Source organism: Aulonocara sp. 'chitande type north' Nkhata Bay, linkage group LG17 (assembly GCF_057382095.1).
Source record: "Aulonocara sp. 'chitande type north' Nkhata Bay isolate Kocher_YH1m ecotype deep benthic linkage group LG17, A_spYH_male_GT1.1, whole genome shotgun sequence".
NCBI classification, from domain to species: domain Eukaryota; kingdom Metazoa; phylum Chordata; class Actinopteri; order Cichliformes; family Cichlidae; genus Aulonocara; species Aulonocara sp. 'chitande type north' Nkhata Bay.
The window spans coordinates 30,921,162-30,946,832 of record NC_141360.1 but is presented as its reverse complement, the minus strand read 5'-3'; the positions used below and the strand labels follow the sequence as shown (position 1 = coordinate 30,946,832).

At 39.1% G+C, this 25,671-nt stretch overlaps 1 protein-coding gene across 4 annotated transcripts in view; it reads right to left on the bottom strand.

Moving 5' to 3' along the window:
* Positions 1 to 25,671, bottom strand: part of chchd3a (coiled-coil-helix-coiled-coil-helix domain containing 3a) — an 82,608-nt gene that overhangs the window by 6,774 nt on the left and 50,163 nt on the right. For all 4 annotated transcript variants that reach the window (XM_086269068.1, XM_086269070.1, XM_086269069.1 and 1 more), the window contains one exon: positions 15,294 to 15,364. In XM_086269068.1, coding sequence (XP_086125194.1) covers positions 15,294 to 15,364 — 71 coding nt within the window. The remainder of the gene's footprint in view (positions 1 to 15,293; positions 15,365 to 25,671) is intronic.

The following is a 25,671-nucleotide window of genomic DNA, read 5'->3' as shown; positions in this document are numbered from 1 at the left end:
TGTTCCTTTATTGATTAGTTTTATTATATAGTTTTCCAGGCCTTGTTCTGGGGTAGGTTTAAAACTATGTTTATTTTCTTTACTGCCAGCAATAACGCTGTTTTCCGGGTTTTGTGTTTAGGTCCACTACCGGCCTGCCACACAGCAAACCAGGGCAAAATTAGTCTCACTTCTCACCATTGTGTTTTTTAATAATAAGACAAAATAAAAGGTCCACAGAGGAATCTATTGATGACTCTGCCATATTTTATGAATCTGCTGGATCTATCTATGGATTCATAATGAGTTAATCCTTAAAAAAATTGGGAAGCTAACTGCTTCCAATGGAAAATTCTATCTTTTGGTATCCACAAAGAGTTTGTTGTCACTTGTAAGCTACACATCATTTCAAATTAGCAAGTACAAATTTGTCCTTGAGGTCTATGAGAGTTTTAGTGCTGCCGTCTTACCTTGTTGTGATTGATGCTACACCTAACTTCAGTGCATTTAAATGGGACTTTTTTCGACAGATGTATGCAAGAGTCGGAGCATTCAGCCAATCTAAGCAGTGGGACATCCTATCAGTGCTGGTGCCTTGCCCAGTGTTAACTGCTTTTGTCTGTCTCTTCGCACACCTCGTAAAAATCCATAATGACGACACAAGCACAAGCTAGGGCTATTATGCTAATGGTGGTGTCATCGTTTTGCTCACATCAGTGCCCAGGACACTCCATCTGCCTCACTAAACATGCCTTGCATGGGTGTGAAATACAAAGAGATTTTGCCCGTCAGCAACTCTGGAGATCTCAGAGGAATATTGGGAGGGGTGAATCCAAGCCCCTGTAGTCAGAATCAGATGTACGATTTGCCCCCTAGAGAGAGAAATTTCCCTACTGTTGGATACAGAGCAGAGGATTGGACGCATGGGTCATTACCCAGCGTTCAATGCAGCAGGAATGCTGTTGAAGTACCGATGTCTACATATGTGCACCTCCGCATGGTCATATTCATTAGGAGTGCCAAGAAAATCTTTAGTCCTTGTCAGTTCAGGTCAATGACAATTTGTGACGAGATGAGAAGTGGTCTCCACACATTCAACAATGTCAACGTGAGTGTGAATAATCAATACACTTTATTTATTGTCCAGTACTGTGCCTACTTGCTAAGATAAACAGTTTAAAGAAGTAATTGGAAATAACTCACTGAGAGACAGAGCATCTTGACTGACCGTGGCTTTTCATGGTGTGGCTCAACCCATTTTCAGCCTTTGAGAGCCAACATCACTTTCTGCTAGTTATACTTAATATATCAAGAATGTAGTCACATAGGTGGCACTGATCTTTCCCAAAAGGTAGAAGAACTTTTTACATTTTGCTTTATACAAGCATACTATAGGCCCATACACTCAAAGATACATGACATTTACTACTTTCAGTGCAGACTGGAACATTAAACCGTCGGGTGTAGAGAAGCTTCTGCATTTGTGGATCCATCAGGGAGAAATTCAGTCATTTGCTAGCAGGCATGACAAGGCCATTGCTCTGTGTCAGGGTATTGAACGATGACAGCAATGCTAGCAGAAATCGCTGCCATCCTATTCCTATGGATCCTGGTGCTCATTTATTACACCGCCTATGGGCATCTACAGGGACTAGAGCAGCCACATACACCCACTAATTACTTTCTTAAGCATTCGCTTTAATGCCAGGTGCATCCTGCTGATACAAACCACAGTGTTTATCACCAGTAATGGCCTCTGAGAGAGAGAGAGAAAGGACAGCAGAGGAAAGGAGGGAGGATATAGCAGAAGAGCTTGATGAGAAACTAAACAGTGGTACGTGTATTTTGCTTGCTCTCTGATTCTCTCTGAGAGGAAGGGACTGAGACAGTGGTTGAGTTAATCATAGAGACAATAACACTGTCACACACACTCTGTGGCGGCACGCTGCATCCTCTATCATCTATCATTAAGATTAACATTAAGTTCCTGCTGCTAACCACACAGAGCCTATAAGGGGACACTAAAGCCGTTCCTCCCTCCTCAATTTTACATTAAATGCCCTCATGTCATTTGGTAATATATAACTGCTGTAGTGCTATGCAGCAAGGTGAGCAGATGCAAAAACAGCCAGAACCATTATAAGGCCACTCTTTCTTTGTATGTGTGAGACCCATGTATGAAAGAGTGCAACAAGAAAATATTCAGACCACTTTGTATTTTTCATACGGGGTCAGTCTTACACTAATAACCATTAAATTCATTTTCCCCCTCATAAATATGCATTCAGTATTCTTAATGAGGAAATTTAACCAAAACTGATAAGATAAAATATCACTTTGAAAGCACTCAGACTATTTATTATGAGACTTGAACTATAGCTTAGGTTCCTCCCATTTTCTGTGATCATCTTCAAGATATTTCTACATCTTGTAGAAAGTGGTTATAATTGAAAGGTGTGATCTAAGCTACAGGATTGAAGGAAATGCCTGCAGCTCTCAAAGACAGATTTGCCTAAAAAAACAGATCCTAGAAAAGGTTCCCAAGAGCAGTCCTACTCCTTAATCCCTCAAAGGAATGTCTTGAGTTAGGTCCTTCTTAAGAGAGATCATTAAGAACCTATCAAGAAGTGTCACTCTGGCTGAACTCCAGTGATTAGCTGGGAAGATGGGACTCTACAAGGAACTTCCAAGAGCATAACCATCACTGGAGAACTTCGCCAATCTGGGCTTTATGGCAGAGTAGCAAGTCAGAAGCCTCTGCTCAATGAAAGACAGATGTAGGCCTGCTGGATTGTAGGAAAAGCGCCTAAAAAAAATCTCAGAGTCATGATTTGATTAAACAGCAAGAGAACTGGTAGTCTCAAATCAAAGTGTCAAATCTGGTGGAAAAGCGGCACTGCTAATCACCTAAATGATACAATCCCAAATCAAACCATAAATGCACTTGTGTCATGGTGTGGGGGTGTTTTTCAGAATTAGAGACCGATCAGGCTTGAAGAAAAGCTGAAGAAGGGAAAGTATAAAAATAAACCTAATAAGAATCAGCTTAGGAGTGCCTAGGACCTCAGACTGGGTCAAAGGTTCACCTTCTAACAGGACAATGACCCTGTGCACAAATCCACTTGGCCCAATTAGATCCCTGACTTGAACCCATTCAATATCCCCGGAGAGCACCGAACTTGGCTGTCCATCCACAGTCTACATCCAGCATCGCAAAGCTTGAGAGGATGTGCAGAGAAGAATGGAAGATTATCTCCAAATCCAGGCATGCAACGCTTTTTGTATCATTTCCAGGTAGACTCAAAGCTGTGATCACTATCAAAGGTGCTTAAATACTGAGTAAAGTGTGTGAATGCTTATATTGTGTGGGGGGTTCATTCTAATGAATTTGAAGAAAAGGGCTTTATAATTTTTTGGTTTGTGTTTATGAGGAAAAAATGAATATAGGTTTTAAAATTGTATAAAATCAAGACCCCAAGTAATTCCTGTATTTTTCACAGTAGTCGTGTAGAACTACTCTCTCTCTCACTATAAGATTTTGAGAACCTAACAGAAAACAGAAGCCTTCTATTTCTCAGTTAATGTCCTCACATTATCAAGTTATTTTCTGCCTTGTTATGGAAATACACAAGTTTTCATACACAGTCACAGGCGAGCTGATTTGCAGCTTGTATTTAAATACAACTGGCAACAAAATCCCTCACTAAATAACCGCATCAAATACCCTACAAATCAAGCCAAACATTAGGTTCGGCATGTTGAAGTCATGAGCAGATAGTTCAAAGTATCAGGAGTCAAATGCTGTGAAGTAAATTCCTCCACTGTGGAAATCTCAGGGTATTATTAAAAAAAAATAGCGAAAAACAACTATGAATCATTCAGTTCCCGTGTAACCTGAGGAGCAAGGCATTTGTAAACAAGGACACTGTATCAAATACCCAAAGCAAACCATTTTTTAATTGTTTTAAAATGGTAGAATGGAAATGAAAAAAGGGCTGAAGGCCAGAGGCATGTGGGTATTTTTTTCATTGCTGGTTTGCTCTGAATGTATCATTTCTGTTTTGGTTAACATGCTGTGAATCATTTTGATCACTTCAGAGGACTCGGTGTTGGTTATTTTGGCCAGTAATTTCCCAACTTTTCTTATTTCTACCTCTGACTCCTTATATTTGTGAAACATGAAAAGAATTTCACAGAAGAAAAGCAAAACTTAGAGAAAATGTTGGTGCTAAAGTTTCAAACCTAATGGGCAAAAAATGTTAAAGCTCACTGTCTGATCGAGTATCAAAACTTTTCTTTCTTGTTTAAGGTATATTAAAAAAGCAATTTCTGCTTTGGTTATTATCCTTTAGAAAAGATCCATCTGTATTAACTTTACTCTACGTGAGACATTTTATCACATATATTTATTGTTTCTTTCATATAGCTGGAACAAATTTTCAGCAACAAGTGCATAGTGCTGATAGCAACTTTTCTATGTCAGTGCCACATGTAGCTGCAGCCAGATACACATCAGAAGAAAAGCAGCCAACGAAAAGCAATTGAAGCAAAGAGATAGAAAGCAAGGATCTGAATGTTTGATTTCTATGTGTGTCTAGATCCTGGGGAGGGGCAGCCAACAGTAATGTTCAGGCACACATACCCTCTAGATTAATCTTGTGAGCCTATCTGGTTTTCAAACTTTTCAAACCAAAATACCTGCTGCTACTTAAGATCCAGTGCCTTTTTAAGGTCAACCAAGTTTCCCTCAGATTGGATGTTCAGTTTCATCCTTAGAGCATCTTTAGCTCAGCACAGTGTTAGCATAAGCCAGCTTCTTCATACTGACTCACTCAGTTTGAGAGCTGTTGATGCTTCCTAGTCCATCTGAAACCAAAAGACCGGTAACTTGCAATGTTGTGTACTGGCAGTTTTTTCTCTTTAGATGGGGGATTGTCTGCGCTTATGTTTAGTTGTGGTGAGGGCGATTGTGGCTCAAGAGTTAGCAGTTCGTCTTGTAATCAGAAGGTTGCCGGTTCGAGCCCCGGCTCGGACAGTTTTGGTCGTTGTGTCCTTGGGCAAGACACTTCACCTGCCGCCTACTGGTGATGGTCAGAGGGGCCGATGGCGCGATATGGAAGCCTCGCTTCTGTCAGTCTGCCCCAGGTCAGCTGTGGCTACAACTGTAGCTTGCCTCCACCAGTGTGTGAATGTGAGAGTGAATGAATAGTGGAATTGTAAAAGCGCTTTGAGGGTTTCCAAAAGCGCTATATAAATGCAATCCATTATTATTATTTATTTTTCATAAATTCTATTAATACCTTTGCTATCAATCAGACAACTGGCCAAACAGACAGCAATTTCATTGGTAAGTTTTTTTTAAAGGTTTTTTTTTTTTAGGTAATATAATTTGTATGGAGAAGAAATGACACCGTAAATTAACTCATAATTTTTTAGCGCGTGTTTAGCAAAAATACCCTATAGTAACATAAACTCTCAGGGTATACAGGGACATGTACCATTTGGTATCCACTGATCAAGGTTTATTAGCCTTCATAGTTAACCTAGTGTACTACCATTTGGTCATCTCTCACCATGAATAACTATGCTTAATGCATGCTTAAATATCAACAGATACAAAACTAGACTGCCAATAAATGTCCCAAAGTCTTTTACTCTCCCTCGTTCTTCTGTTTTCACTATATCTTCATCTATATCTTCCTTTTATGACTCTCTCCTTTATTCTCCTCCTCAGTCTCCAGGTCTCTATGGGATATGTAGCCAAATGCAGATGGCTATTATTTGCACTCTGTTTGTGATTGTAAGTCTGCACTCCTGTGCTCCAGAGACAGTAAATCTAAACAATCATATAGGGGTCTTGACTCAAGGCATCAGTAGCACTAAAGGTCTCTATAACAACTCCTTATTCAGCCCTGCCCCCAACATACATACACACACACACACATAATCCAAGTCCCTATTGCCTTGATCCAGTGATAGAAGCAAGAGTGAAACAAAGAATGAAGCCAGCTTGGGTTGTTATATTACAATTTCCTAGCTGTGTGACACTGGACAGAAACAAAACGCAAATAGTATTTACAGAGAAATAATGGTAGTTCAAGGAAAGAAGAGCCATCTCCTCATACACATATGTAAAGTAACACCTTAGGAGAGAAGAAAAAATACTGAAATGCTGAAATAATATGAGAGACTCGATGTGTTCCACTTAACATGTAACAAAGCAGAACACATCACATGCCCACTCTCACTGTCCGTCTCCCTCTTTAAGGTGTGTATCATTTTATTATAATCCCCTCTTTCACGCCTCGCACTACCCAAGTCAGCACATTTGCATGGAGGGGGCATATTCTGATGGATTTACGACTGAGTCTACATTCTGCAAAGAACATATTGACTGGAAGCTGGGGGATGTATGGAGATCGATGTCTGGATTTTCATACAATATGCATGTGTAAAGCCAATAGAGAGTACGAGGAACAGAATCGGTCCATTTTTCAAACTAACATATATTGACCATGACTACCATCTGTTGTAACGTCGCAGAGCCATGCAACAAAATGACATTCATAGATCTCAGTTACCAACGCAGCATGCTTCAATAGCCGAACAAGGTGTGTGATACATGTGCAAACAGGTACAGTCATCTGTCATAATTTCAGAAACATTACAAGTTTGAAGAAAAACTAGAAAAGCAGCTCAAAGGGATATGCGTGGATGCAGATGGACGGTGAAGGCAGGGCTGAAAGAGATCCCTTTTAACTCCTGTTGATAGCAGTGGTCGTTTGCGAATAGAAAATACTGCTTGCACGAAATCACAAGAGAAGACTGCTGTGGAAGTTTTCTCTTTAACAGCAATAAGAGCACTACTTTCTCCCTATAACATGCTAAATTTAGACTGACAGTGGACAAAAGGCAATGCACCACTAGCTGAGTAATGATAATAGCTGAAACCGGGCAGAAAGGAACAGAAAGTAGTGAAGCACACTTGTACTAATCAGTCAGTGGCAGAAAAAAGTAATTGCAGAATCTCTTTCTCAGAGTACAGAAGAGGTTTGTCAAGTGGCACACCCCCCCTCCCCCAAAGATGTCACGTGGACTCAAGTCATCAGCATAACCTCTTGTGTTCAAATTATTCAATACTCAATTATACAAACACGGATACTCTTATAATACTTCATCAAATTAAACTGCTTGGTCAGCTTGGAATGAGCTAATAATTCACCACTGTAAGCAATACGTTTTATTTTGATGTTATGTTTTATTTATTCATTTTTTATGGAGCCTGACTGACATGTTGGCCAATATTAGCTATTTGCCGATACATTGGTATCAGCATTTACCGCAGCTGTTGCAATTTCTTTAAAAAAAAAAAAAAAAAAAAGCAAAGAAGAAATGGGGAAAAACACCCTTCAACCATGTTATGAGTGTTGATGTTGCAGTATTTTCCACCAGGGGGCACTCTTCCCCGTTCAAAACACATGGTTGGAACGCAACACTTACCCTCCGCTTGACAGCATAAATGAATAAATAAACAACCACATATAACAAATGTTAGGGAAATCCATTTACATTTCATGTGTGTCAACCTATCGGTTGATATATCAAATTTTTTTTTTATCATCATTATCAGACTTAAAAATCCTATATCTGTCAGGCTCTACTTTTTTATCATTCATGTCTTACTTATCAACTACTGCTTTTCATTAACTTTTCAGCCCAAACCTGTTCGCGCCAACTTTTTTTTCTAATTAAACTGTCAATTTTTAGATTCGTTGTGATAATCTTTTCACTCACCCCTTAGGATATTTGTACCTCTGGCTTTGAATCACTGCTCTTTATTATCAAACAGTAGCTTCCAACATCTTAGCCTGAATAAAAAAAAAACACTGTGAAACTGGCAATATCTGTTTAAAATCGGTTAGTTTATGAACAATAAATGTGTATTTTTAAAAAAAAGATAACAACTCAGCGCACTCCACTGATTTGGGGGTTAAAATACCGTGAACTGTAACAGCCACAGTTCAAGTGTGACTGAAGACCTTTGTTGAGTCTCCCATTTTCTACAAATTACAGTTCTGACGCTTTGGGACTGATGATTACCTGAGACTTTTTCCACAAAGACATACAGTAATGCTGAAAGACATTTAGTCGAGTTTCAATAATAATAATAATAATGTTAATGACTAAAAAACACTTTTGCAAACAAGTTGCTACTGTTGATTCTGAGGAATCCATATCCTTCAAGTGTAAAGGATTTTTTTCCTCCATTTAACTCCTGAAACACAATCTGTTATCATTAAAAAGTCCTTGACCATAAATAGGAAGAAGTCTTTGATGGCCTAATTTCGTTAAGTTTTACATGTTGCCAGAAATCATCTTACGTCGTGTCTAACCCATTTTTTTTTGTTATAAACATCGACAGTATGGATTACTCTCAGCTGCCACCAGACTGAAATCCCAATCACCACATTGTCTATTTATCATCATTTGGATCCGCTCAGGGGTTAATAGGGTTAAAGGGTGGACGCCGGTTCCCCCTTAAAAAGCCCTCATGTTCTCTCTAGTTAAGGCAGGCGTCAGTAATAAGAGGAGTAAATAAATACAAATGATCCAGTTAAGGAGAAAAATGACACGCATTTCACTCTTGCTGCTTTTTAAAAGCGGACCTGAGTGACCCCCTGCAGTGAAATCCATCAGCATGGATGAGAGATTGAATGAGTAGAGAGAGGAAAGGACACAGACTGAGGCAGATTCAAGAAAACTGTGAGGGATAACAGACTGGAGAGTGAGGGAGGCAGACGATAACGAAGAGGGTGAAAGTAAAACAGATTTAAATGAAGACAGAAAACACTGTTCCTACATTAAGTGGGAGGCAGAGAAGGATGAGTGGGTCAGAGAAAGAAGACAGGGCATGTGTAACCTTTCTGACCTTCTTAAGACACACTTTTAGAAGGAGACTAGCAGAAAAATGCGTGTCACACACACATACATATATTAAAATGTTAAAAAGAAACAAGATTAAATAAAATAAATTACATAATATAAATGCTGTACATCAGTTCATTTCTTTTCCTTCATTAAAGTCTATATGTCTTAAAATACATGAAAATACACTGAAAGGCAATGAAAGTATTGAGTGGGTTTGCCAACCACTTTCAGTACAGCACAGTCACTAAATAAGCTACTAAAAAGTGTGTATGTGCATCGTCTCTCCATTCCTGCGCCCACACAGGTCTTTTAAATTGCATGTGCTCTGTACAGCTAGCAAAGCGAAGCTCTTAAGGCCCAAAGAAGAGCTTTTAAAGCAGTTATTGACATCTGTCTACTCAGCTGACCACCATCTTGTCCTTGCGCCCGGGTTGCCTAGCTACAGAATGGTGGTTCACCCTTACCTGACAGAGGGGTCAAAACTCCCTTACCTCACAGACTACTTTACAGGAGAAAAAAAAAAAACCACATCTATGACTACAGCCAAAGCACTTTGAAATTATTTGTCAGCTAAATTAATTCCTGTCATTTTCAGTAATTAAATGTGCTGCTTGGCACAATTAAATATCCATAAATTATTGCTTAATTAATTCTGGGACATCAGTATTATTTCCTTAAACAAAAAAAAAAGAACTGCAGAGAAAATGGAAAGCCTCTACCTGGCTCTGCGCCTTATTTACATTTTGAAGCAGCAGGGTGAATTTTTAGGGAACCCCCTGGATTTCTTCTGTTTGGTTAGATAAAGAAAAGGCACAACGCAATAGTCCTGCAATGGCTTGTTGCAGGACTGTTTTATTGGATTGCATTAGGTTGCATGGAACTTCTCGGTTTTGTGTCCGCAACTACTGTTACAAGAGAAAATCATATAATTTTTAAATCTAGGCAAAACACAAATTAAATGAGGACCGTTTTTCACTGATGAGAAACAGTCCTCATTTGTAATACGTTGCTGAAAGAGGGATAAGTGGGTTCGACGTTCCCACTCATTACCCGGAGGAGAAGATGGGCTGTCATATCTGGTCTTCTTGACCGAGGCAGTACAGTACACCGGTGTTGTGCAGGAAAACAGCGAGTCATTTGTATTCAACAAGTTTTACTTCACTCCTCCTCATTCCACCTTTTTGCGTGTGTGGAAAGACGAAGTGAGGACAGCAGTTGCTGTTATTGTCAACTGGATTAAATTTAAAAAGAAAAGAAAAAGAAGGTTTATTCAAAAGAACTAAAAAAATAAACAAAAGACAAAGGGAGCGAGCGTGTAGCCTTAGGGAAGAGAGGAGTGACAGTGAAGTGGAAGAATACAATTATATGGGAAAAACAAACATCCCAGGCATAGACACGCATACGTTCAGTTATGAACCAAAAAAAAAAAAAAAATGTGTGGAAATATATTTCATTCTCTGATCTTTGACAAATGCCACCATCAAGACCCAAAACTTGGAGAGAGATTTCAGGCAGGGGATGGAGAAGATTAGTAACAGCGGTCTCAGTTCCTTATAGTACACACAGCTATGTCAGATCAACTATTCACCATTCGGAGATACCCCGGTCCCATCTCAATTCCGCAGGGACCCTGGACAAACACAGAGTGACCATCTTCAAGAAAGCAGTTCAAAGCCCCGCCAAAGGTTAGCTCTGACAGGAGGCTTAGGGCCACGCCATCGTTCTTTCATCACACATCTAACATTTTTCTCAATGCCTGTCATCTTACATTTCAAACTAAAGCCTCCGCTGGATTGCTTTAGCCAACAAACACAGAGCACGCACGTGCTCACCCACTACCGGTCAGATGTCCCCCATGCACGCGTATGTAATGTGAGCAGTTTCAGACGCATTAATCCTCACATACAGAAACCCTCACATACATGTAGCACAGTAAAGGTCACACATTCAGAGCTGGACAGTCAGATAATGCATCGGTCTTTGATAAACAACTGGTGGCGAATGTGGCAGCATATAAATCAGAAGCACAGAAAGATAGCCTCCTTTTTTACAGGCAACTGGGAACTCTTATCTGGAGTCAGTGTCAAGGAGAAAGCGAATAAAAGCTTCGATCCTACGCGTACATGTTTGTCTCCATAATGCTGTGTGATTACATTATTTGTCTTGTTGTGTGTTATGCACTTTTGCATTCATTCAGAAGAGGTGTTGATCCCCTGCAGCTTATGATTCATGTATGATTTCAGACACTGCAGGGGCCAATTTGCTGTTTTAGCTGTATTTGATCATACTCGCCTCAGACAATATTTTTCATGTTTGGGGGAAAAAAAAATCTTAAGTGATGTAGAAGTGCATGAGTATTGCTCTGCTCTAATGTGCAAAATAATGTGACAAAGTCTGACAGAAAATACAACTGTAAAAAAAAAAAAAAAGGAAAAAAGAAAAGCTGGCATACCCTTTGGAATTACCAGGATGTCTGATCTGATTTATTAAAAGGAGATATGGTCTGATCCTTTTATAAGACACAAATATTCTTAACAAATGCAATCTGACAAAAAAAAAAAACCAAAAAAAAAAAAAAACACACATAAAACTCAAGTTACTGTTTCTTTGAGGAAACCAATTTAATTCTCGAAATTAATAACGCGTAGAATCTCTAGCAGCAATATCATCAATCAGATGTTTCCTGTAGCTGCCTACGAGACTGCAGTGACATAACCGTGACATCCACTCCAAATTGGTCTATTGTGGATTGGTGAACACTCACAGATGCTTCTGCAGCCTTTCTAGCTGTGTGCATCTTCATAAGGTTTCCTCTAGGATCCTGTGCAGATTCTAAAACCAATCATTTTTAAGAAGAGGTGAGTTTGTCAGTAATAAGGCTCCTCGTCTTAATTGTCTTTATTTATAGGGAGTGGCACCTCTTTAGTGTGCTCCTTGACCGGAACTTCTGACTCCAAGTTGGGAGTAAACTTCCTTTTTATGTAAGAATATTTGTTATGAGTTCACATTTACGAGTAAAAACTTTAGTTTAATTCCAAAGCCCTTTTTTGCCAACTGCAGATATACCCATATCGTTCTATATACAGATATGTGCGTGTGTGATTGTATGTATGTGGATGTAATGAGGTCAGAGTGATGCAGTAGCGTTCCGGTTGGGAGAGCTCCATCATTCAGAGAATTCTCTGGCGGGAATTCTGCAGGAGAACGGCGGGGAACAGCTGTACCGTACACATACACAAAAACAAGCACAGATATACACTGCTTCATATTTGCACGCACATACACCATTCCCTACCCCGAATGCCTACCTCTCACACTTTAATTTATTTCTTTCAACCTCGCCAAGGAAAATGACCACGGTGTACCACTGCAATGAATGGAACATCTGTACTCTGGCGCACATTTAAAAAGGAAACACGGGAATGAAATTTTCATCTCAGTGTAATTGAATTCAATCTTTTTTTCTTTTTTTGTTGCTGCCAAGAATATCTGATCATGGACAAATGGAAATCACCTGTACTACCAATCTAGCCTCAAACCAAAGTAATTATTTCCCACCTATTAAAGTAAACCCAAATAATCTGCATATGGACAGATGCTGCTAGCTGTGGCCTGAAACACCCACCCTCCCTCAAATCCCATCCACGATTGAAACCTGATTTAGCTGTCTTGTTCCAATCCCAGTGTCACAAAGCAATAAGTAAACTCCAACCAGACAAGGTCATAATTAATTCTTCCAAAGACATGCATTAAGCTGTTATAACCCTTGGCAGTCATCAACATCTGGTTTCACAAGTCTCTTCTATTAATATAAATTGCAGTCTAATAAAAGACCTAATACTCAGTGGCACTGACATGAGCTAAAGTGGGGAAATAAAGACATTCTAAGAAAGATGTCATCTCCCACACTTCATACAATCCCATATTAACATATCAAATGATAATTCTACCAAGTATGGATAAGGCACTGGCTCTATTTTTTTTTCTTTATCTCAAGGGGGCATTTTCAGCTCCGAGGAAATCAAAAGCCTCAGTGAGACAAAAAATATTTTCTTTTATTACTCAATAGAGGCTACAGATAGCATCTTATCTCTGCAGGGTCTGTCATAAGCTTTGAGGAAAGACACACATTGTGCTCACAGAAGCTGTTCATCATATGAGACCATACAAACATACACAGTGATGCATGAACTTACACACATAAACAAGGATGGGCCAAACACTCCCTGTTAAATCCAATTAAACCTCTGCTCCGATCTCCTCAATGCATCCCTGCTCCTGTCTTGTAACACCAGACCTTCCCGCCATTTCATTAACACACACACACACACACACACACACACACACACACACACACACACACACACACACACACACTCTGACTATCCACTATTGAAATCCAGTCACAACCCTGCTAATGCACCTCCTATAATCAAATCCACCAATCAGTGTCTTCCGTGCAAAGACCCGTGCCACATGACTACCCACACATTAGCCCAGCATTCGCTTGCAGTTAGCACTGCCATTTTGCACTAATGTTATTCCACTGTATTTTTTTTTCTTTAATGTGATTTGGGAAGTCTCAGCTCCAGCTTCCACGAGTCTAGCGCTAAACCCCTGGTGGGCTAGGCTAATCAGTTTCCAGCATTTCAGAGGGAGACAATGATCCCAGTGTTAGCGCAGGCTAATGACAAGCTAACACAATCAGCCAAGCCTCCCTAGAGGTGAGCCTAGAGCCAGGGCCCATTCTTGCCCCACCTCCTACAGGCTCCTCATCCACTTTCACAACATTACTATGGAGGATAATAGCCTGTTATTAAGAAGACAGATGGATCACGGACGGGAAGGATTCTGCATCTTCTTGAGTTACATATACGTGCTGAATTTGTTCATCCATGACAGCTTGGATGTTTAATATTTCCTCCTCAGTCACTTTAGGTGTGGCTGTTCTATCGCTTATTAAGGTTAAGCATAAGGATCACACACATGCTCCTTGTTTGCACTCTGTATTGTTTGCACTCTCCATTGTATTTAGGATAAAAAGACGTGCAATAAACTAAGCTAGTCCAAAGTATTTTGTAAAAGAAGACATGAAATAAATGGGGACACTGGAATGTTGAGAGATCAAATCCTACTGACTATCACCAGCACATGATCAGGCGTATCAGTGAACTACATCGGCCTCAGCTAATAGGGCAAGCTAATATTGTTCTGATTGAAAGATGTGGGTTAGGAAATGGGTAGAATAATTCAATTGCATATTCACTGGTCCACGTGGACCTCTAATCGTCACTGAATATATCAGTTTTGATAGCACAAAGTCTACAAAGACCATCGAATAAATACCTATCACATACAGCAACAGAATTTATTAAAAGGCATCATTAAAATGTGGGAAAAAACCCTCCGCTGGTATGAGATTTATAGTTACGTGCAAGAGTTGTGGGCAATTTTAGGCAAATAACATATTTTGCATGGAAATAAATAAACACAACACCTTCAGCAAAGAGATAATAAAAAAACAACCTTTCCTTAAAATTGAATGCACTGCACTGCTTCTTTCTGTTATTTTACTTTTACCTGTGCAAATACTTCAAGCTTCTTAGAAACAAATACATTTCCTTTATTTTCAAACAGACTAGTGACTTAAACTGAACTATCATCTATCCAACTGAATCTGACTTATCCAGGTGTTGCTTTGCATATTTCAGACAGTTTTCTGATGAGGATGTTGATCATTTTTCCAGACTGTTCCTCATATAGACTCGTTTGGGGAAAAGTGAAAACGCGCAGCACCACTCATGTAGTTAAAGCTCCCTCTGCAGTTACAGGAGAGTTTTCCTTTGCCTTTCTACTCAGCAGGTTTTCTCACTCCTTCCCTTCCTGTCTTCACTTCCACAGTTCCCCATAACTTTTAGTTCAATTTAGTTCAATTCAATTTTATTTTACTTTTATAGACCTAAATCACAACAACAGTTGCCTCTAGGTACTTTATATTGTAAGGTAAAAACCCTACAATAATAAAGAGAAAACCCCAATAAACATATTACCCACTATGAGCAAGCACTTTGGCAACAGTGGAAAGAAAAAAAACTCCCTTTTAACAAGAAGAAACCTCCAGCAGAACTAGGCTTAGGGAGGGGTGCCATCTGTCGCGATTGGTTGGGGTTAGGGGAGGAAGACATGACAAAGACAGGCAGTTGTTAATGACTTCTCTGACACCTTGTTTTGCTGTTAGCTTTTCATTCCCTTAGACAACTGCAAAAAGAAGGCTCTGCTTGTAGTGTTATCATATCAAATTTTTTATAGAGAATCTTTTCACAATTATTAGTTGTGTTTTGTTTTAAGTTATTTATCTACCTTAGACTGTCCGTGTCTGCACTTACCTGAATTTGGCATTCACTTGGTCTGCAGCTTTGTGGAAATTCTCCGTGGTGACCTTGTAGAACTGAGAACTCTGCAGAGACAGAGGAGAAAGTCAGTGAGCAGGAGGAATACATTAAAATGTGATTCTTAGCACTTTATTAAAATAATTGGATAAGGGTAATTAGGCAAAAGGAAACATATGAATCGAGTAATTTTTCTTTACAGATCTGGTCCACACAGCTCTGGCCTCATGTCTCAGACTTAATTAAACCCTAATGGAGATTCATTTTAAGATCACCGTTTGGTTTTAGTGTCCACAACATAAATGCTAACTTTGCAATCAGTAACATTTAGTAACCAGTACACATTTGCAGTATTGAAGCCTGCAAAGACAAACATTTTTATTTTGAGGTGCGCTTTTCCTGCACACGCAAAATATGAGTGCTTCAGTGAATGTATGTTTGTGCTTATCCTGACAGTTAAGAGTGCTGTAATAACAGAAAGCAATCCTGTAAGGCCACGGGGTCGCTTGTCAACAATGAACAGACCAGTGGTCGTAATCCCCCGGTGACCCATAGCAAATGAACCCATAGCAGGACCACTCAACCTAAATTACCTCCTCAAACACAGCCATATAACCTAGCTACTAGACCATTTATACAACCCAGGAAGATCTGTCTTGTCAGCCCTCAGCGGCTGCTATGCACATTTATAATCAAATTGTGAGAGGCTGTAAAGTGTGACAGATAGCTTGTGTTGTGTGAGGCTTGATTGAGGGTAATGTCAACCGATATAAATGTCTTTCTGTGAAGGACTCCATGTGGACAAAAATAGTAATACTTGCACGAATACTTTCATTATAAAACTGTCATTCACAAAATGATTACCTTCCACAGATTTGACATTTTTTGCCATTAACTATTGGGTTCATGTTTAGCTGAACAATCTACACACATGCTCTAAGATGCAGCACTGCCATAAAAGTCTCTCAAACTGTGATAACCTATCATCCTTAGCAAATGGCGTGCAAAAATAATCCTTCAGAGGAAAAAAAATCGTATGCGTGCTGCAGATTTGTGCAAAAGCGACTAAGTGAACAGCTAACCAATCACCATTACATTTACCAAACCCTTCAATCATCTTGCATAAACATAAATGTGACAAATTTAAGCCTCTTGGTGCCATCTGCTCTAACTTCATCCCCAAGCAGGGAAGACATTCATCATATTTCAGAAGAGATCAATAGGAATGAACTGTGGTGCTGAAAAGATCAATAGTCATGTGTTGTAGAGCTAAAAGAAGATGAGACATGACAACACTGACAAAAGGTCTGATACCAATTTAAGTTCTCTTCATTTAGATGAACTGCAGTAGATTTAGAGCACTTCCCTTTTCACATTCAGTACAGTTACACACATCAATTAAAAGCACATCACATTTATTTTCTTTTACACTGCAAACTGCTCCGTGTATGCATGCTTTCTCATACTTCTGATTGAGATCAAAATGCAAAACAACATAAACGACCCACACTAGCTGTCCCTCAGGCAGACATTACTTTGTATGTAAAGCACAGCAAAGAGTATGGCCAAATTGCCAAGAGTTAACTTGTAAGCTCATGCTGTATCGGCGCCCTCTTGGCCTCGAATCAAGTGGTTTTCGGTTTAGACAAAGGAACTGTCAAGAGCTACGGAAAAGGATTTAAAACAGAAACTTATTCACAGATAAAAAGCCTAAAAAGAGATTTTGGGGGCTGCTAAAGAGGCAGAAATAAGACTTCTCCTGGGTGCTGAGACTGAGCCACTGGAAGAGAAAAGAGAGAGACAGAACGAGCCAGATTTGGGGTTCTGTCTAGAATACTAAGTATAAGGTAATAATACCTGCCTAAATGGCAGAGCTGGTTCTAATCAGCACACTAATCCACCTGAGAGTACAAAAGGCCATGTGTGTCAATGATTGCAGGAACACTTTCAAAACATGTACACACACAAACAATGTGAATGCTCTCCTGCGCACACCTACACAAACAAGATACTAACACACACCATGGGAACATGTGGACGCACTGCCTTAAGTGTCTAAATGTACCCTGGCAGCTAGTAAACACTGACAGACATATCCAAAAAAAAAAGAAAAAAAGAAAAAAGAACCTCAGTCACTCGCTCACAACCAGGTAGAGAGGAGTGTAATTTGTGTGATTACTGAGTGGGCTCAAATTATGATGTCCTGCTGTTGTCCCAACTGATTCAGAGAATAGCCCTGACCTTTCATTAGCCCACAAAAGTGAGGCCCTGCTCAGTTTGGATGAAAACATTCCTCCCTTGATCAACATTTTAGGGGCTGCAAAGCACAATCTTTCTTTTTTTTTTTTTTTTTTTTTTTTTTAAATTGCTGTCTGCTGTTTAGCATGCTTCGTCACTGGCTCAACAGAATAGCTACACAGGCCTGACGCAGTGCATCGCCTCGCCATGAAATCAAATATCTAAAACCTCTTGAATAAAATAGTGTTTCTGTTTGTTTTCATCCCATTTACTCTATTTGCGTTCCAAAAGGTTTTTAGCTCATCTGGAGCAAAACAAAATGCTGGTGGGGGGGATGTCGAAGACAAATTAAGTCATTACTGCTAATGCACTGCAACAATATGGAGAAGATAGAAGCGGCACCCCCAACACAGGCTCTAGGTCAATTTAGAGAAAAGGCTTCCAGTTCTTAATGAATAAAACAAATAACTCCTTGTACTGATGGCTTCTTTCTCTTATCTGTTGCTGAGCAGGAGGGACAAAATGGGAAGAAACCCCACCATGGCTAACATTATGATTCTGCAGAGCTAAAGAAATTTAGACTTCTGCTGTGTGACTCATAAGTAGAGCAAGCAGGCTGGTAAATGATTTTTTTTTTTTTTTTTTTTTTTTTTTTTTTACATAGAAATGACTAAGCATTTTACTATTATCTTTCAAGGGCTACAGCAATATAATAGGATATGGATGCACAGATAAACACAAATGTTCCTCTTTGTTATAAACGCAATAAACTCTTAACTTCTATGTTTGGTAAGAGGTAACAAAATCTACACAACATATCCACTAAACTGGGCAGCGCAATTAAAACAGCAGGAATGTGTGCATATCCAGTGGTTTTTTTTTCCCATCTACTTCATCAACATGCTAAACCGCACATAAAGTACAATTTTGTTTTTTGTCAGAGGCCTTTGCCACAGCAGAATCAATCTGTTTTTGGGAGGCCTGCATATTTGTTTGTGCTCCCAGTAGTGATGTGCGGATCGATCCTGAAATATCGATTTTTCCGATACCAGTCATTTATGTTCTAGAATCGATTCTCACATTACAATATCAATATTTTAGTAATTTAGAGTAAATTTGTAGTTTATCATTAACAGGGACACACTGGAAAGAAACTATAACATTCAGATTGTCTACATTCAAAGGAACTACTTCCTCTTCCGCCTTTCATAGTCATGTGCGAAATACGGCTGTATAAATGTCTCGCAGCCGCTGGCGCCCGCACTCACAACAATGGCTGAGCGTAATTGGAGTCATGTGCGGACTTATTTTACCTCCACAAACAGCTGAGACGTGGTTTGCGATACATGTGGCAAAAAAGTGCTCCAAGAGTGAGGTGTTGTGGCCACACTAGGGAGACATTCAAAAGGGCTGTGGGGGGGTGTTAAATACATTTTACAGGGTTTATTTATCGGATAAAATATGTTAAATGTCACCGTTATTATTGGCCGGCCCGGAAACAGCGGGGGTGTCCAAATTCAGAGGCTGCTTCTGAGGACCCGGCCTTCACGGTCTAAAGAAAGCCGGGTAGTACGTCATGAGCTCTCTCAGTGGAGTGAAACTCTGCCTTCTGTTCCTTGCTATCTAAAATATAATCGGGCACTGACGTAAACACTTGACCGTCTCACACTTCTCTTTAATCATTTTCTGTTTGACGTTTATTCAGCTGTGTGAAAACCCCGAGGAACCCTCCCGAGGGATTAATAAAGTTAAATTTAATTTAATCTAATCTAATAACTTTAATCTCAGCCAAACCGATTTACTCACAAACAAATAAAACACTGAAAAAGCCAAACAATAACATTTTTAAGTTATCAAAGTGACTTGTATATCATGTTTAACCCGAGTAGCGAAAGACCGCGGGGGTTTGAAAACGATGTGTCGATCGGCTCAGATATTTGAAGTTTACACAGCTACATTCTCACCTGAAAATATGTTAAAAAAAAATTTGCGACCCAGAAAGAGAAATAAGAGTGATAATAAAACTAAGTCGCTGCCGCCATTGTTGGAAACTGGAATTGGCTGGGCCGCGCTATGAATTCTGCGATATGGTTTTTCAATTTTGTTGTCCGGGTGGAAAATCGGGAGAATGGTGGCTCCGGGAGATTTTCTGGAGGGGCACTGAAATTCGGTATTTTCCCGGAAAAACTGGCAGGGTTGGCATGTATGGTTGTGGCAACATCACTAACCTTGTCAAACACCTCAGAGTAAATCATATCACAGAATATGACGAGGGTATGTTGAGATGAACTGAAGAGAAGGACAGGGACAGGTGCTGCTAGGGCGAGACAGACGTCTCTCACGGAGTCCTTTAGTGCTGCAGGTAGGCAAGGTGTTCAAATAGTGCACAACTTCAGTTTTTTTATTTCTATATGATGAACCCTGCATTATTAAGTGATAAGAACAAGTAATCTGATGTCCTGTAATCATTATGATGCTATAATTTGAGATACAATAAATAAAATAAGTTTTTGTACAAAGTATCGGTATCGGACCAGTATGGTCGATACAATCCTGAATATTACTTGGTATAGTATCGGAAAGAAAATCAGTGGTATCGCACATCACTAGCTCCCAGTGTCACAACTTCCCCTGTAGTGATTTTTCTTTAACATCTGACTACATCTGAGTGGCCTACATTAACGTTTGGATGGGGCTCAACAGCGATACTGGTTGGTAATACTCAAGGAGACAATTACAACAAGAGCTATCCCTGTTCTCTCACAAACAAATTGGTAAAATTTGATAGAAATATTTAGTTTTCCTCCTTTCTAAACGCACCATGAAGTTGTAATGCACTTTTGTCTGAAAGAAAATTTGACTTTTTTTGTAACAAGAACATTTGTTTTTGACTGAGTTCCATATTTCTTGAATCTGCTGGTTACAGGTTTGAAAACTCAAAGAGCTAGCTTTCCTGTTTCAGCTAAATGTTATCCTTTCTCCTGAGCTAACCCTTTACAAAAGTTCACATAAAAGTGTTTTAACTTTAAAATTCAACTTTCAAAATACTTTCACTTTGGGAAAAAATACTCCATCAAACTATTTATTAAGTTCCTGTCAGCTATTTAAAAGGTTTTAATTCTTTAAATTAGTTATGCTGCAAAAGACTACAGGCTAGCTCCAAGCTAGCGTCTCTTATGACTAAACTAAATGCATCTAGAGAGTTGACCTTTAATTTTAACACCCGATTAGGACAGAAAAATAGAAACGTCTCCAATTAAAAAGTTAAAATAAATGAATAAAACAAAACAAATAAATAAAACTGCAAAATGGAAGCTAAAAATTCTAAGCCTGTACCCATAAATTGTTTCATCCTGTGAAAAGCAACAGATGGATGGCTCTATTTTTGTTTTTTGTTTTGTTTTTCTACATAAAAAGGATGCACCACTTTGTTATTGTAAATTCTTATCTATTCATTCATTCTTTGAAGAAACTTCTGGTAAAATTCCTAAGACTCCTGTCACGCAGCTGAAGGAGCAAATGGTGATAAACAACACTGAAATGCACCGTCATGCCTCCAGATCAATCCATTTTCAGTTTTATAACAGAGCCACAGATGGCTTCATAGTGAAGAAGAGGGAGGGCGGAAACACCCAAAATTTAAAACATTTTTTTACTACAAAACTATAATAATAACAAAAACACTACCTTTATTTTAATATTTCTATTGCTGACAATCAGCAGGAAAAAAGTAGTTTTTGCTGCAGCCTGCAGAAAGAGTACAAAGAAAGAGCAGGAAATGACAGGCAGAGGGAGAGATGAAGCTAGCAAGTCAGAGGCAGAGACACAGATATAGAGATAGAAGCCATTACATTTTTTAATGCTCTTTCTCCTGTATTTCTTCCTGTCACAGTGCGGTAGAACTTTGCTATGAGATGGCAATTGCTGCTGTGATTGTCCTCCATGGGAGAGTAGAAAAATCCAATTTCATTGATATACAAGGCGAAAAGAAAAAAAAGAAAAAAGAAGAGAACAAAAAAAAATCTTTTCGGAAAAAGATGAAATTGAAGCATGGAGGGGAAAAAAGCACCACTCGAAAGGGGGGGAAAAAAAGACTTAAAAATGAGAGATATAGAGACAGATGTGATTGGGGGGGGGGGGGGGGGGGATATGGTAGGGATAAAAGAGAAAAAGAAACATTGGCAAGTTGATTGTTAAATATGAGATTGTTTTACAGCGAGGCAGGTATTGAGTGAAAATGTAATAAATATATAGATATTGTTTTCAGGGGCTATTTGGTAGCTCTGGCCCCAATGAGCGGCAGCATCGGAGGCAGCAGGCTGAGCTGTCTGGGAGCCTGGTGATGGCCTGTCACTGGAAGCCTCTCTGATGAATGGCTATGTTAGATTGGAACAGACATGTAATATATATCAGACTTATATTCTCTCTCTCGGTTCCTCTGCCTCTTTCTCCTGGTGTTCGAGATTCTGGGGGAATCCAGAGGTAAGCAAGGAATTGAGAGGAGACAGAAGGGGGCGTGAAAAATGTGATGGAAGATAATGGTGAGCAAGCAATATATTCCAAGTGAAAACTAATTTTTATGCACTCTCGGTAGAAAAGTGGTTAAAAAAAAAAAAAAAAAGCATTGTGCTTTCACAGCTACGGTGTTTGCAGATTGAAAACTCCAAACTTTGCATACACAGCCTTTCTGAATGTCCATACTTGTGGTAGAAGATTCAAAGCACATCGGACATTAACCTTTTTATACACAAATTACACAATTTTTCTCATCTCGCTCTTGAGTTATCGCATTCACAAGGTTTTCAGAAAACTTGACCTCTGACCTTGAAGTCAAGGTCACTGGGATTCAAACTCATCCCAGATTTTTAGTAGACACACCTTCGGTATCAATTTGAAAATCCTATGTCTCCTCGAGTTATCACATGCGCAGACTTGCTTGTCTACGCCACCAGGTGGGGTGACGTCAATACCCCTTCAGCCTTTTACGGATGAGGTGTAATAAATAATAATCAAGAAAAATATATTATCTACATTGTTACATATTTTTAAATAGTGTTTCTTCTTTCACATAACACGTTGATTAACAATATTTTTCACCATGAATAGTTCAACTTCTTGAACTTTCTCTATAAATCTATACAAAACTTGGTCAAAAACCATTAAAATTGTTAGAAATGAAAAAGAGTGATAATTCTATCTCCTAACGCAATAGTAAACTGTTTTCTTTAAACATATTTTTCAATTTTGATTGTATGCATGTTCTGTTGTTTTAAGTAAATATAGAAAAATGGCAATGAACTTAAATCCCATGGTAGCAATTTTAAATATCTTATTTTATCCTACCAACAACCTCCAATTCAAAGATCAATTTTTAATAATTTATAATGATAAAAGCAGAAAATTCCCAAATGTAACCAGTTGAAACTTGGGAATTTAACTGCAAATCTAAGCAGACATATCACAAGGCAAATGCAGCCTTTGTCTAGCAATACTGACTCTAGTGTCCCCTGCCTACAATACATCCTTGTTGCTCTGTGTATGGCACAAGAAAAACTCAAACCAATTATATATAATAAACGGCAACAATATGAACTATTTATGAATACAATGCTTTGGTTGTTTAGCAGTTTTACACTTAATTGAATTAAATATCTCTTTGCTTGTTTCTAAGCTAAATATTCCTGGTTGCTATTTCTTTGTGACACTGTTCTGTTTCTTTCCTCAAATTTACTCTTTGTACTGTGCATACATATTATAAGCCTTCATCTGGAGTGGACACTATTAAGCAAGCACAAAATACAATGAGAGCACAGGAAAAGAACATGCCAAAAGTGATTTTGGCTCACACTGGTTGAAGAGCACAGGGAATGAAGGGCGGCTAGATTCAGTGCCAAATGGGGCACTGAGGCCAGAATGAGAAAAAAAAAAAAGAGCATTGTTAACACAGTCCAAACAAACTACAACCCCTATGGAGCTCCAAGCCGCTTGATACACAGTAAGACAACATGTGATATGCCAACCAGTTACACAAAGGAGTACAAGATCACACAACCAGACACAAAATACACACATAATATCTACTTATGTTGTAAATTGCCTCCATATGTAATAAGGGAAAATCATTTTTTAATTTTGTAAATATATCACTTTCTTAGTTTTCATTGACCCTTCCTGCTACCCAGGTTTCCCATTTCTCCCACTCAGCTTCCATTTTTATGCTCCACTCACAGCTTACCTTTATCATACTTGTCCTTTAACATTTAGAGGAAATACTCATTATTATACACTAATTAAGATTCTTAAGAAAACTAAGAATCACTTTCATTTCAGTTTTTCTCTTTCTGGCTTCCATGCATTATGTGTTTCCTTGGTGTCTTTCCACTCCGTCTTCTGCCTCCTTTTGATTCCTCTGTTTCTCTTGGGGCTGCAAAAGTCATTTGTTGACACGTTGATCTAAGGAATATTGACCAGAGGCCAACATGGTTGATGGATGACCAGTGTCGAGAGTTGATAACAGCTGTGTTAGTTGGGACGCATCACTTCTTACACTTGAACTCACATTTGCCCCCTTTCTATGTGATGCACTGCTGTCTCCCTGTGCATTGATACAATAATGCACAAGGAGCTAAATAGCGTTCAGAATTATATAACTAACATTGTAATCTTACTGGTTTCTTGACAACTGATCAATAAATTTACAAACTGCATAAACATTAGCAACCTTTCTTCAATCATAATGCATCATAGCAATGAATTATAACAACTGCTCTGCTGTCTGCAAAGACATTTGTGCCCTTTAACCAAGAAAAAAAAACTATCTCATGTTATATTTCTCTTATCATGTCTGGCTTTAAGAACAACATCACCTTAGCGCCTTCACAGTTGTGTAAAATTTCCATTTGGCTTCCACCGTAGAGGCCATTTGACTTTTTAACCCTTCAAAGGGGAGAAAACTCCTTCCCAGCATGAAGGTGTCAATTTAAGCACACTAAATAGGGCATTATACCCTTCTTGAGATATACTTATGATTTGAGAGCCACATGAAGGTATTCTTTTTAGCACACTTTAACAGGGCATTTGACCCTGGTCCCCTGCCTTGCAGGCATCTCTCACTGGGACCAGCATGGAGCTGCCATTTGAAGTGCGCCAAGCACGGCAGCTGACCCACGTCCCAATCCATAGGACACTAGTTTACAAGGAACATCAGGGTAGTGTCATTTTCGAGAAACGGGAGGACACATGCCGGGATGAATTAGATTTAACCCTTTATCTGTTTGGCCCAGGCACGGAGGTTGAAATTTAAAGTGACAGCCAAAAAGGGGCAGCAAGACAATTACAGCAAGGCAGCCAGAGCGAAGGACAGCTATACACACCACACTGGGGAACGCATGCAGAGTTTAAGTTCAAGGATGATGACAAAAACAGTGGGGCAGTGGGATGAAGAGGAAAAAATAAATGTGACCGCTTTGGCTGAGCCCAGTAGGGAACAGGCCCACTGTGTATAATGGTCGAATTCAGAGTTCGAACATGTGTGCCCTTATTTGTGCGTACACTGGGTATGTGTGCTTCTGTATGCACTGCAGTGTGCTAGTGACTGACTGTTTCGCTCAATGATGTAAGTATATAAACTTTTACCCAGGAGAAACTATTGCAGCACATTATGGTGCAGGTTCTTGAAAACAGCAATAACACCAGCTCACCTGGTGAGCATGCAATGCAATATTTCATTATGACTTTGCTTTGTGTTGTGAAATAGAAAGTTGTATTTTCTGTTAGCTTTCATGCTACTCTATTATCCATTACTATCTATTACTCTACTATCCACCTCCTTATTTTTTACTTTATTCACATTCTTAAATTATTCTTAGAGTTATGTGAATGTTCTTGAGTTTTGGATTTACTTACCATTTTCAAAAGAAAAATTGCCCCGTCATATTGTAAACTTTTTTAAATTTAAACTTAGGAAACCTTGACAGAAAAACAAGCTGGATAAATAAGTATGTTTCTCCAATTTCAACTGAAAATTAAGCTCAGGGAAAGGCTGTAAAAGTCAAACTCATTAAAAGTGATAATTTAAAAATAAATAATTACCGTAAGATCAATCGTACATCTAGTTTTGTGAGCGATCGTACATGCC